The sequence below is a fragment of the Coffea eugenioides genome, chromosome 10 (genome assembly GCF_003713205.1).
Source record: "Coffea eugenioides isolate CCC68of chromosome 10, Ceug_1.0, whole genome shotgun sequence".
Taxonomy (NCBI): Eukaryota; Viridiplantae; Streptophyta; class Magnoliopsida; order Gentianales; family Rubiaceae; genus Coffea; species Coffea eugenioides.
The window spans coordinates 3,727,737-3,740,198 of NC_040044.1; the positions used below are offsets into that span (position 1 = coordinate 3,727,737).

At 36.1% G+C, this 12,462-nt stretch overlaps 1 protein-coding gene across 1 annotated transcript; it reads left to right on the plus strand.

The window, feature by feature from the left end:
- Positions 1-1,126: 1,126 nt before the first annotated feature.
- LOC113750231 (patatin-like protein 2) lies at positions 1,127-3,584 on the plus strand. The gene is made up of 7 exons (XM_027294215.1): positions 1,127-1,398; positions 1,593-1,774; positions 1,929-2,115; positions 2,218-2,379; positions 2,505-2,804; positions 3,002-3,174; positions 3,279-3,584. The coding sequence occupies exons 1-7, from the start codon at positions 1,267-1,269 to the stop codon at positions 3,337-3,339; spliced, it is 1,197 nt and encodes a 398-aa protein (XP_027150016.1). The 5' UTR covers positions 1,127-1,266; the 3' UTR covers positions 3,340-3,584.
- The last annotated feature ends 8,878 nt before the right edge of the window (positions 3,585-12,462 follow it).

Here is a 12,462-nt window from a genome sequence, read left to right on the forward strand (position 1 = left end):
TTTTTTTTCCCAAATTTCAAGGGTGCTCACTAAAATTGTCAAGAATTATCCCTTATTCAGAGTAATGTGATGCGATGAATCTTGAATTATCATTTGCAAGCAGGGCTCTAACCAGTCACCGACAATTGCACTTATCCTAGAGAACAAACAGAAAAGGAAACAATGAAGCTGGTACTACGTCTTGTCTCCAGGGATACATAGGTAGGTGATGCGTAGCTATAGAAAGATAACTAAAATGGTTTGTTCGAACAGTGTGTTTTTTTTATAAAAATTTATTTGTTTACATTATTAACATAATTTTTAATCACCTTTTTTATTTTATATACATCACATCAAAAATGTGTTGCAATAGTTTTTCAAGAAATTATTCCAAATACTCTACCATCCATCCGAATAAGACACTTTACTTCCTACCATAGTATAAGCCTACTGTTCGCACCAGCTTTTCAATGAAAAGTTGTCAAGTTTACTTTGCTCAAACAAAAAAAAGTGTTTTTTTTTTTTTTTTTTAAACCTTTCTGTGTTTGCCTGGGGTAAAAATGAGCTAATCGCTTCGAAGATCGAGTTGGAAAACACTTCGTCATGGATGCAGCACACAAAAGTTTCGATAATCACAGTGTACAAGTCTAAAAAGGGTCTCATTTTCTTCCTTGTTTTGTTTCATTTTAGTAGTTGAAATCTTCATTTTCGGAGCTCTCTTTCTCCTTCCTTCGTATTTACTTTACAATCTATCATGGCAAAACCGCGAAAGCTTTGAAGCCTCAATCTTATGGAAATTGCGTCACTGTCCTTAGCATTGATGGTGGAGGGATAAGAGGAATTATCCCTGGAGTAATCCTTGGATATTTAGAAACTGAGCTTCAGGTTTGAAAATAATTAATCTCTCCAATCTTTTACTCACAAGAAATTAAAAGAAAAATATTTTGAGCGTAACTTCACAATCATGGACTCGACCTGCACGACTATTCCATGGACCACTTTTCAATGAAAAGTAGTTGAGTTTAATTTGCATAAACCAAAAACGTGCCTTTTTTTTTTCTTTTTGTTTTGTCGTGAATGAGCTAAGTACTTCGAAGATGGAGTAGGAAAACACGATAAATACCCCCACTTCATCATGGATGCAGCACACAAAAGTTTCAACAATCACAATATACAAGTCTAAAAAGGGTTTCATTTTCTTCCTTGTTTTGCTTCATTTTAGTGTTTGAAATCTTCATTTTCTGAGTTCTTTTTCTCCATTCCTTTGTATTTAACTTACAATCCATCATGGCAACCACCGTATCAGCTTTGAAGCCTCAATCTTATGGAAATTGTGTGACCATCCTAAGCATTGATGGTGGAGGGATCAGAGGAATCATCCCCGGAGTAATCCTTGGATATTTAGAGACTGAGCTTCAGGTTTGAAAATAATTAATCTCTCCAATCTTTAATTTTGTGTAGCGTAACTACACAATCATGGACTCGATTTGCACGACTATTCCATGGACCAAAAGGAAAATTGAATCTCTCTTTGTACTAATTCATTTCTTTAATGGCCTTGGTGTAGAAATTCTCTTTGTGCATAATTCATTTTTGGAATGGCCTTGGTGCAGAAATTGGATGGTTCGGATGTAAGACTTGCTGACTACTTTGATGTGATTGCCGGCACAAGCACTGGTGGCCTTGTGACTGCCATGCTTACAGCTCCAAATGAGAAGAAAAGACCTCTTTATGCTGCGAAAGATATCAAGGACTTCTACCTTGAGGAGTGTCCCAAAATCTTCCCTCAATCAAAGTAGATATCTTAATTAGACTTTTTTTTTATACCATGTCTTAATTAGACTCGATCCATCTTCATTCCAAATAATTTAATGCGTACTATATCAAGAAACTCAAATTGTGTATGCTACTTTTAACTTACAATTGACACGACTTTCGTCCATGACCAGTCATCTATTCAGTGGAGTCGAAAACGTGGTGAAATCAATGACAGGACCCAGCTATGACGGGAAATATCTCCATAGCATGCTCCGGGAAAAGCTTGGCCAGACCAGATTGCACGATACATTGACTAATGTTGTCATCCCAGCTTTCGACGTCAAACTATTCCAGCCCGCCATCTTCTCCAGCTATGCAGTTCGTACCAATTTAAGAAACCTTGGTTATTTTAGTTAGACTATTGTTTACTTTTATCTCATGCAACAGAAATTAATATGGTTCGTGTTTTTAATGGCTCAGATGAAGCACTTTTCAAGTTTGGACGCCTTGCTCAGCGATATATGCATATCAACTTCGGCTGCTCCTACTTATCTTCCTGCCCACAAATTCGAAACTAAGGAACCTGATGGCAGCACAAGAGAATTTCACATGATCGATGGTGGCATGGCGGCCAACAATCCGGTAAGATATTAAATCTCATCTATCCCATGTTAATTTGAGAACCATGCACTAATTATTTTATTACAAAATTATTACTTTCCTCATGATTACTGGAATTTTATATCTGTCGACTGTATTTTCTTCAGACCTTAGTTGCTATGGGCCAAGTGACTAGGGAGATTAGTCGAGGAAATCCCGACTTCGCCTCTGTCGGTTCATCGGATTATAGTCGCTTCATTGTTCTGTCCTTGGGAACGGGTACTACAAAAGCGGGAGGGTTTGATGCTGAGGATGTTGCCAAGTGGGGACTTTTGTCTTGGCTGACAAATGCTAATACAACTCCTATAATAGATATATACACTCAAGCAAGTGGGGATATCGTTGATCTTCATCTTTCCACTATTTTTCAAACTATGCAGTGCGAAGAACATTATCTGCGAATTCAGGTAAAAGTCTTTGCGCTGTACTCTTTTATCTTTTTTTGCTTACACTTGAAAAAATAATTAAGACAAAAAATTGGAAGTAAAAAAGAAAGCAATATGAGCTATATTAGTAAGAACCTTGAAGGCCCTGGTTTATACATAGTTTTTCTGTCCTCCAAATAGTATATAAGCGTACGCTTGTACAAACATGCATATTTCAGGATGACACGTTATCTGGAGATCTGGGTTCTGTGGATCTTGCCACAAAGGAAAATTTAGAGAATCTTGTCAAAGTTGGGGAGAATTTGTTGAAGAAACCACTTTCTAGGACTAATTTGCAGAGTGGTGCTAGTGAGTCCGTGAACAAGGGCACAAACGAGGAGGCTCTCAAAAGGTGCAAACCATCGTCCTCAAGCCCTTTGTTCTTTTGCTTACATTGAATTAATTCAAGTTATCCACTCTTCGACTGCGCTTTGATCTTTTGGTTTGAATATGTAGGTTGGCAGCAGCACTCTCTGACGAGAGGCGCCTTCGTCTTTCGAACAAGTCCAAAAAATGATGTATTGTTCTCTGAATCCTCAACGCTGTTGAGTTGACTTGTCGCCTAAATATTAGTAGTAATATACACAGTGCATGTTGACTACGTATGTGTATGTGGAAAATAAACAAATCCTTCCGGGGAAGAGATCGGAATTTCCTTCCGGTATCGATGTAATTTCTTTTCAAGAATCTGTACTTTGAAATTTGAATAATTAGCTCATTGTACCTTTTGTTTTCCTAAGTTCTTGCAGATGAATTCGTTTACTTTATTAGTGATTGCTCCACTATTCACTGCATGAATTGTGAAGCATTCCATTTGTTTTCTTTTTCCTGTGTCAAAATTGATTCTTCAGTTTGACACTGACATTTTTGAAAACTATGAAGTAACTAATTTAATTTACGTTGAAAACTTTAGGAGATAAATCATCCTCTCTTTTTTTTGTTTTGTTTTGTTTTGTTTTTATACATTTCCAGTTGCTCATAATGATGAAATTTTTATAAACAAATTCAGTAATATTGCAGATTAATCAACAAATGGTGAGAAGAATGACAAACAAATTTAGCAGATGAATGCACAAACTCTATTTGTACACAAGAAAGATCAATCTTTTCTGAGTGATGGATTGATAGAGAAATAAATTACATAGACGGCGAAAGACAAATACGTCGCAATAAGGTGGACCCGCACTGGGCGTACGCCTACGGCCTACTGATACTGCACTGGACGTACGCCTACTGATACCTTAGTATAACTATAGGATACTAGGTTGTATAACTAGTTTTTCGGACTCCACAACTAGGATACCAGGATGTAATTGCCACGAAAGTCCTTTTACAGAAAAGGCCCTACAAAGGTCCTTTACACCTAGGGATGGCAACGGGGCGGGGGATCCCTCCCCCATCCCTCGTCCCGCTGCCTACAAATTCCCTCCGTCCCCGCCCCGCCTCGCCCCGCTTCTTTCGTGGGGTTAATAAAATTTTATTATAGTTAAATTTTAATAAATAATCAAGTACTAAAATATCAACACATCATCAAGTTATTATTTATTTTAATTTTACAATTGAAACTCATAAAAACAATCAAACAAAAGTTATTTGAATACAATCCAACATTATGAAATAAATACAACTAAAATAGTTAAGTTTTCACTTTTGGTACAAATACAATCACTAATTCATTATTGTGTTTGTGCTTTTTTTTTGAAAAAAAAGTGTTATTCTATTAAGTGTAATTAGAAATTTAGTATAAATGTATTAGTAAATTTAGTATAACTAATTAATAAAATTTATTAGTAGACATGTCTAATTATTCGTATAATTGATAATATCAATTATATTACATACACTAATATACATTATATAATACATCTAACTAATAATATCATTATCATAAGTTTATAACTAATTAAATTACATATTATATATAATTATATATATAATTTTTTTTTGCGAGTGGCGGGCGGGGGAGTATACTGTTTCTAAACGGGGGGAAAAATTCCCCCCCGTCCCGCCCCAACCCCCGCCCCGAGAGCCCCCCGCGGGGTGGTTGCTCGCGGGCACCCGCCCCCATTACCATCCCTATTTACACCTACACTGCCGAATAAGTATATGTTCTTAGTAGTAGTGGTATAATGTCCAATTTGGAAATTTCTTGAAAGAAAGCTAAAACTTTGGAATATTTGTTTGTAGTCATAAGCGGAAGAACAATTCACTCTTTGCCGCTCATTGGATAGATCTAGTCCAAGGTCTTCTATTATCTACGTACAATACATCATATTAAAGCAATATTGAGTTCGTGCGTAACATCTCCACTCATCGTCATGTGTATTGATCTATTAAAGCAATATGCAATACCAACAATTTCTTCATTTTTTTAAACAAAAAATTAGGCCTATTTCTCCGTCTTTTTGATTATCTAGAATTATGAAATAGAAAAACTACACCTAAAATAGAAAAACTACACCTACTTCCTGGCAACCTCATAAAACCAGGAATAATCTTCTTTTACTTTCTATGCTAATATCGCCCATCTTTCAAAATGAGAAATCTTGTCTTGTTAATTTGACAGGGGAGGTAAAAGAGATTTTTGAAACTACAAGGTGCTAACTGATACTAAGACAAATTTGAGGAGAGGTTTGTGAAATTATCCCAAAAAAAGGACAATGAATAATAAAAAGAAATCATAAAATGACTTTAAGCCAATTAAGAATAATAAATAGAAAATCTGTGTTGTATTCTTATTGGTTGGACGAAAAGAGAAGGTAATGCATATTACCAACAACATTTGAGAAGAGAAATTTGAATTTATCCCTTTCGCTGTTAAACTCTTAAATCTTTTTTTTTTTTTTTTTTTGTAATGTAGATAAGAAGAAACTGTCAAGTTGTAAAACTCATGCTCTGCACTCTAGTAAGATTTTATTATTTTTTTGTTTTGTAAGTGTATGGATTTGAATCAAAGATCTTCTACCTACAATTCCTTTCATTTTACCATCCGATCTAACATTCCCTTGCACTCTAGTAAGAGTTAATTTCTAATAAACAACTTGTTTTCAATATTGTGAATTTACTTAATTGTATTGAAATCTCATATATATGATTTTTATCATGTAATACTAAAACAGCAAGACTCCAGTATTGTCAATGCCAAGCTATAATTTGCACCAACGGAAGAGGCCAAAGGTGTCAAAGTTCCATAAAAGAAGGACTAATATGAGTCAGATAAAAAATTAAGGGACTAAATGTGAAATGTGTAAAAGCTGAAAAACTTACTACAAGTGACGAACCGATAAAGAAATTCAAATACTACGGGGAAGAGTTTAACAAAACTGTGTCGTTCGACAATTGAATCTTTTCAAAAGCCGCCGCTGTAGCCGTGGATTCTTTTTCTACTCCTTTTTATCTGTCACACCTTCTGGAAATTAGAGGTGTGAATTGTAACAAGGGAAACTGAAGCTGGTGGGGCTATTAGAAATTGCGCCAACTTCGACCTAAATGCCTTCATTTCTGTTTGATTTATTTTGGATCCTGTCTTTCTGTCCCTTGGACTTTTTTTTAATCTAATTTTTATGTGAATATCAGCTAGTGGATGACAATCTTGATTTTTTTTTTTTTGGGCCCCATTCCTTTTGTTTGGCGCTGGGCGCATCTGGAATCTCAAACGCTTATAAACCGACAACCTAATTTTTTTCCTTCTACAGGGTTCGAAAGATACCAAAATTATAGGCAAGCTTGAACTTATATATATTGGTCAAGCTGGAAATTTTGTCTTCTCTTTTCAAATTATATTGGTCAGGCTTGAACTTCATAGGCAAGCCCAAGCTTGAACTTTGTATTACTGACTATAGTAATCCCTGTTTATTTGTCTTTTCCAAAATTATCACTCTCCAAAGTGACTTTCGTGTGCCCAAAAAAAAAAAAACAAAAGTTAACTTCCGCGGATAGAACAATTCTGGATTTTCTTTAGCATGTGGGGATTTGGTCAGACAGCGTACAATCGGTCTATATCCTTTACAGGTCAAACTAAGAAAGTCTCTACCCCCATGAAGTTTTGTCTGCCTTTGATCGGTGAAAATGGACGGTGTTTTGTGTTGTTGCAGAAATTGGACGGTGACGACGACAAGACTTGCAGGCTACTTTGATGTGGCTTCGGGCACAAGCACTGGTGGTCTTGTGACGGCAATGCTTATCGCTCCAAATGAGAAGAAACGCCCTCTTTTTGCTGCCAAAGAGATCAAGGACTTCTACCTTGACCATTGCCCCAAAATCTTTCCCCAAGCAAGGTAAATTACCGTCTAAAAATTAATATCCAGTATTAGTTGTACATTCAATAAAAGAACTTCGTTGTATACTGTTTTCCAATATAATTTTCCACTCTCTAAGGAGAAGGGGCTCCGAGACGTTAGATCACCAAATGGGCATGTAGCAAAGCGGTAGAAATTACCTTCATAGTTCTCAGAGGTTTTCACTTTGCCCAATTCAACTTTCTTGTTTAAAGATGCATAATATTACATTGCATGTCGATTATTTGCATATGGAAAATTAAAATTGAATGCACTAACTAGGGAAGAGGTTATAATATCCTGTTAAGAGGGCAATACTTGTATATATTAAGCAATATGATCATTTGGTAATAATTTTCCAAAACCCGGCCTTTCACATGAGCCTTCATTTGCAGTTTGCAACATTTTTTTTGCTTTGAGCACTTGATATCTCTACTTTTAGTGAGACTAATCCGAATTCAATCCAGAAAACGCTCGCAAAGTCTGACTATTTTTCCGAAGTGGAGGCCTTGCCCAAAGCTTTTCAAGTCACCATATGCGAAAAGTAGTTATCGTCAGAACGAAGAGCTTGGAAGACTTCGGAAATGTGTAAATCAACCATATCTGCACTGGCTTGGGCGAATGCATCCACCAAGGGAGTGGAATGTCCGGAAAGTAAAGAAACAAAATGTCAACATGTTTTTCCTATTATTCAATAATAAATAATGTATGCACTTGCGCTATGTACTTTGTTACGTCAAACCTTGGCCCATGCCTTTAAGTTAGTTTAACACTGGTTGATATATTCTTTCTTCTTGTCAAAGAAGGAAAGATGGTGGCCGGTGAGAAGAAGAGAAATATATATCCTCTATCCTCTGCTTTGTTAATTGGATACAAGTAGCGTAATCAAGTATATCTAAAACATACACTTGAAAGAAGTTTCTTCATCAAAATATGATGGCATTGATGGATGCTTTGACATAAAATTTAACATTTTTTTAAAACAAATTCTTAGCTCATTGCTCATCAAATGTGACATCTTTGCTAGTAATCACCTTTCTGGTGTCTAGATTGAACAACCCATAACCTTTGATTTTATGATCACAGTCAATAAAAATGCAGTTTTCTACTTTGTCATCTAACTTTTTCCCGATAGAATTTGGGACATCGGAATAGAGAAGACAACCAAATACTTTCAAATGAGAAATATTTGATTTCTTATTAATTCACAACTCTTGTGATGTTTTCTCAAAATTGCATCGCACAAGAGATCTATTAGAAACACAAACAACATAGAAAATGGTTTCTGCCCAAAAACCTTTAGGTATATTCTTAGCATGCATAATTGATCTCACCATATCCAATAGAGTGCGATTCTTCCTCTACTATATCATTATACTGAGAAGTGTATCTGACTATGAATTGGTGCTTAATTCCATGTTTATAAAAAAAAAAATCATTACAAATAGTAAACTCAATGCTTCTCTCAATTCTCAAAATTTTAATAAATTGACTAGTTTGCTTCTCAACATACATTTTAAAATTTTAACAATATCACATGCATCCTATTTATTTCTTCAAAAATGCACCCAAGTTTTTCTGTTAAAATCATCAATGAAGCTAACAAAATATTTACTACCACTATTGTAAGGTAACTCAACTGAGCACAGGCCAAAATGTATCAGCTCTAATAGTTGACTAGCCCACAAAGTCTTGCCTTTAGGAACAGGATCTCTGTCTTTCTTCTCCAAAATACAAAGGCTCACAAGATTTAGCAGAAAAATCAATAGAAGACAGCCCATATACCATATTCTTCTTAGTAAGAAAATTCAAAATCCCAAAATCGAAGTGACCAAGATGCATGTGCCATAATCAAATATCATCATATACAATAAATTTAAAGTAAGGTAAATAATGACAATTAATTGATCTAGGTCATAAACAACTAGTATTCATCACTACAACAAAAATGGCTTTTCGTGACATGCCTATCAGGACACTTGTTGGTTTGTGTTATTATAGCACTTCTATTATGACACTTGTTATCAACTCAATAATATACACTCTAATTTTTTTTTATTTTATCTGATATAAAAATAATAATGTGCATTTAGATTACCTATCATGACACTTGAAAAAATGTGAGATATACCAAAAAAAGGAAAGTTACAAAACAACATCATAGTGAATTGGCGGAAGATTCATTTGCTGTGAAACATTCAAAACTTTCAATTTGCCGGCAAAACAATTAGTCAAATTTTGCTTGTTCTGATCTCTCTCCGCAAACTAACTCTTGGCAACCGAGGTACTAAATGAGACTTTCTTCCACTTTCTTTTCTTTAGCTCTTTCTGGCTCTCGTGACCAGTTAAAGTAAGGAAGAATCAGCCACGGGATTCATCATCTCCGCTTTCAGTTCTTTCCATTCCTCAAGCTCACCGCCATCTTTCTCCCCACAACCGCCATCACCACCGCTACCGGAATGTTATTTCTCTTTTCCCTAGCTACCCTCCTTCTACAATCACCAACACCAGCACCAGCACCAGCACCAGCTGTTCTTCCTCTTCTTCTTCTTCTTCCTATTTTGGGAATTCGATTTCTGACAAAACCATGATTTCTGTTTCGTCTGGAAAAGCTAAGTCAAACCGATCTTTGTATATTGCAGTTGGGGTGTTTGAGAAATTTACTAAGAGAGCAATTAAAGCGGTTATGTTTTCCCAGAGGGAGGCGAAAGCTTTGGAGGTAGAAAAGGTGTATACCCAGCATCTTTTGCTAGGACTTATCGCAGAAGATCGTGCTTCCGGTGGGTTTTTAGGCTCTGGAATCACAATCGAGATGGGTTGCCAAGTCGTTAAGAGCATTTGGCATACCGATACTGATGATAAGGAGGAGAATGGTAAGGGTAATGAGAGTGGTCTTGGTCTTGAGAGGGCAGAGGTCTCGGCCACGGATGTGCCTTTTTCGCCGAGCACTAAGCGGGTTTTTGAGGCTGTCGTGAAGTATTCGAGGACTATGGGGTACAATTATATTGCGCCGGAACATATTGCCGTTGGGTTCTTCACTGTCGATGATGGAAGTGCTAGCCGTGTACTTAAGAGGTAGTACATTTTGAATTAACATATTTTTATCTATGAATGCTTTACTCACTCAGAATTGCAATTTTTTTAGTGCTTTATATTGGTCTTATATGGACTGCTGAAACTATTGTTACAACTTGTGATCGAAGAGAAAACTAAGAAGGGGTGGCAAAACAAGTCAACTGGGAGGTAAAAAGAATCACCCTGGCATATCTTCTGCCTGCTCTTCCCTAAGATCACCTGAGAGCTGCAACACTGATGGAAATGCCCATGAACCCATGCTCCAGAACAGTTATCACAGCACCCGAATGCATATGCACAGGGTCCAGAGCTCACCTATTGTCTGCAATCTTACTGGTCTTCAGTAGCAGAATAGTGCTTTTGGTCTTCAACTGTATCCTCAGAATTACTACCAAACCATCAGTCTCTTTGGTGAGCAAGAAACTTCAACTTGTTGGAGTGACAGCAATGCTTATGGCTTGCAAGTATGAAGAAGTTTCTGTCCCTGTCGTTGAAGACCTCATATTGATTTCTGACAGGGCTTACTCCAGAAATGACGTGCTTGAGATGGTAGGTTTGTTATGGCATCTATTGCCTATGAGTTAATCTTTGATATATGAAGGTTTCCTTTGTCATATAACTAAAATTGAACTGTGGCTCGTTGCAGAAGAGCTTAATGATCAACACCTTGTAGTTTAATCTTTCAGTGCCTACTCATTGTGTCTTCATGAGGTGTTTTCTTAAAGCCGCTCAATCTAATAAAAAGGTATTGTTTCGTATTTAGTGTATGTGAATTTTTTGCACTATCTTAATCTACCTAATAACTGGCAATAATCTTCTGGTGACTAGTTGGAGCTTCTATCCTTCTTTATTGTTGAGCTGTGCCTCGTCGAGTATGAAATGCTTAGGTTCCCCCCGTCTCTCTTAGCAGCAGCAGCAATCTTTATTGGACAATGCTCTGTCATTGGGTTCAAGAAGTGGACTAAGACATGCGAGAGACACACAAACTACACTGAAGATCAGCTTTTGTAAGTGGTTCCTTATGCTTTTCACACGTTAATGAATTTTATTGCTAGCTATGATAATCCAATGATCCCAATAAACTTTGTGCACAGGTGGAACCACCTGAAGATTGATGGGATATTTGTGGTTATGACTGAAGGTTCTAATTTCATTGAAAAGTTTGGAAGCTATTGCAAGTTCTTTCTACTTGTTAGGGAAGAGAATCTTTTAGTTTGTGCACATGAGGATCTTTTAGTTTGTCCACAAGAGAATCTTTCAAGTTTGTACTTGTTAGGGATTTGCTATGTTAGTACTTATTACTGACTTTTAGTTCAACAAATTATATTTGAGCAATGACTTTTGCTTTTAGATTGCCATATGCATTCTGTTCTTTGGGATAATTTTACAAGTCCTTTGGGTTTCTGATTGACGGAATGTATAGTAGGGAGCACTACCTGCAGGTTGTTTCTATATCAAAAAAAAAAAAAAAAAAAAAAAACTCCTGGCAATTAAAAGTATCAACATAGAATTCGATATCCTAATATTGTACTATAGCTATCCTGACACTTTCAATTATCAAGACAAGGGATTTTTGTTGGCAGTTGGGATGTTATAACAACATTGTTTTCCTGACACATTTGAATGCTACGAGCCTATCCCCATATTGGAAGGGACGACACTCGTCCGAGGTGTGAGGAAAGGTAAAGTGTCAGGTTAGATTATCTATACTGACACCTTTAAATGCCGTTAAAGGTCATTTTTGTTGTAGTACATGTACACCTTTGTTATTAGTTCCAGACGTGGATTTACCATTCGTCAAAGTGATACCAATTTTTTCTTTTCCAAGCATAAGCACTCTTTCATTATTAACAAATTTAACAAAAATCTGAAAGACTATCTGAAAGACTCATCCAAATCAGTAAATATATTTTTATCACCACACATATAGTTACTATAGTCAAAATCCAAAAATCATTATTTTTCTTATTTTCTTCCATTCTTGAGCTAGAAAATAAAATGGTTTCATCATTTTCAATATTATTCTTTGCCATATTAGCATGCCTAACTTTATTGTTAGAATTGTACCGGCACTCATTTTTATAATAATCAATTTTTTTACAATTACGGCACTGAATATTATATCTACGAGAATTATTATTATTTTCTTGCTTATTATTGGGATTATTGTTATCTCTTTGCTAGTAAAAATTACCTCTGCCTCGGCCTTTAAAATTGTTTCTACCATGGCCTCATCCTCATCCTCTGAAATTTTGATTCCGCTGATTCAAAACATCACTCTTCTATGG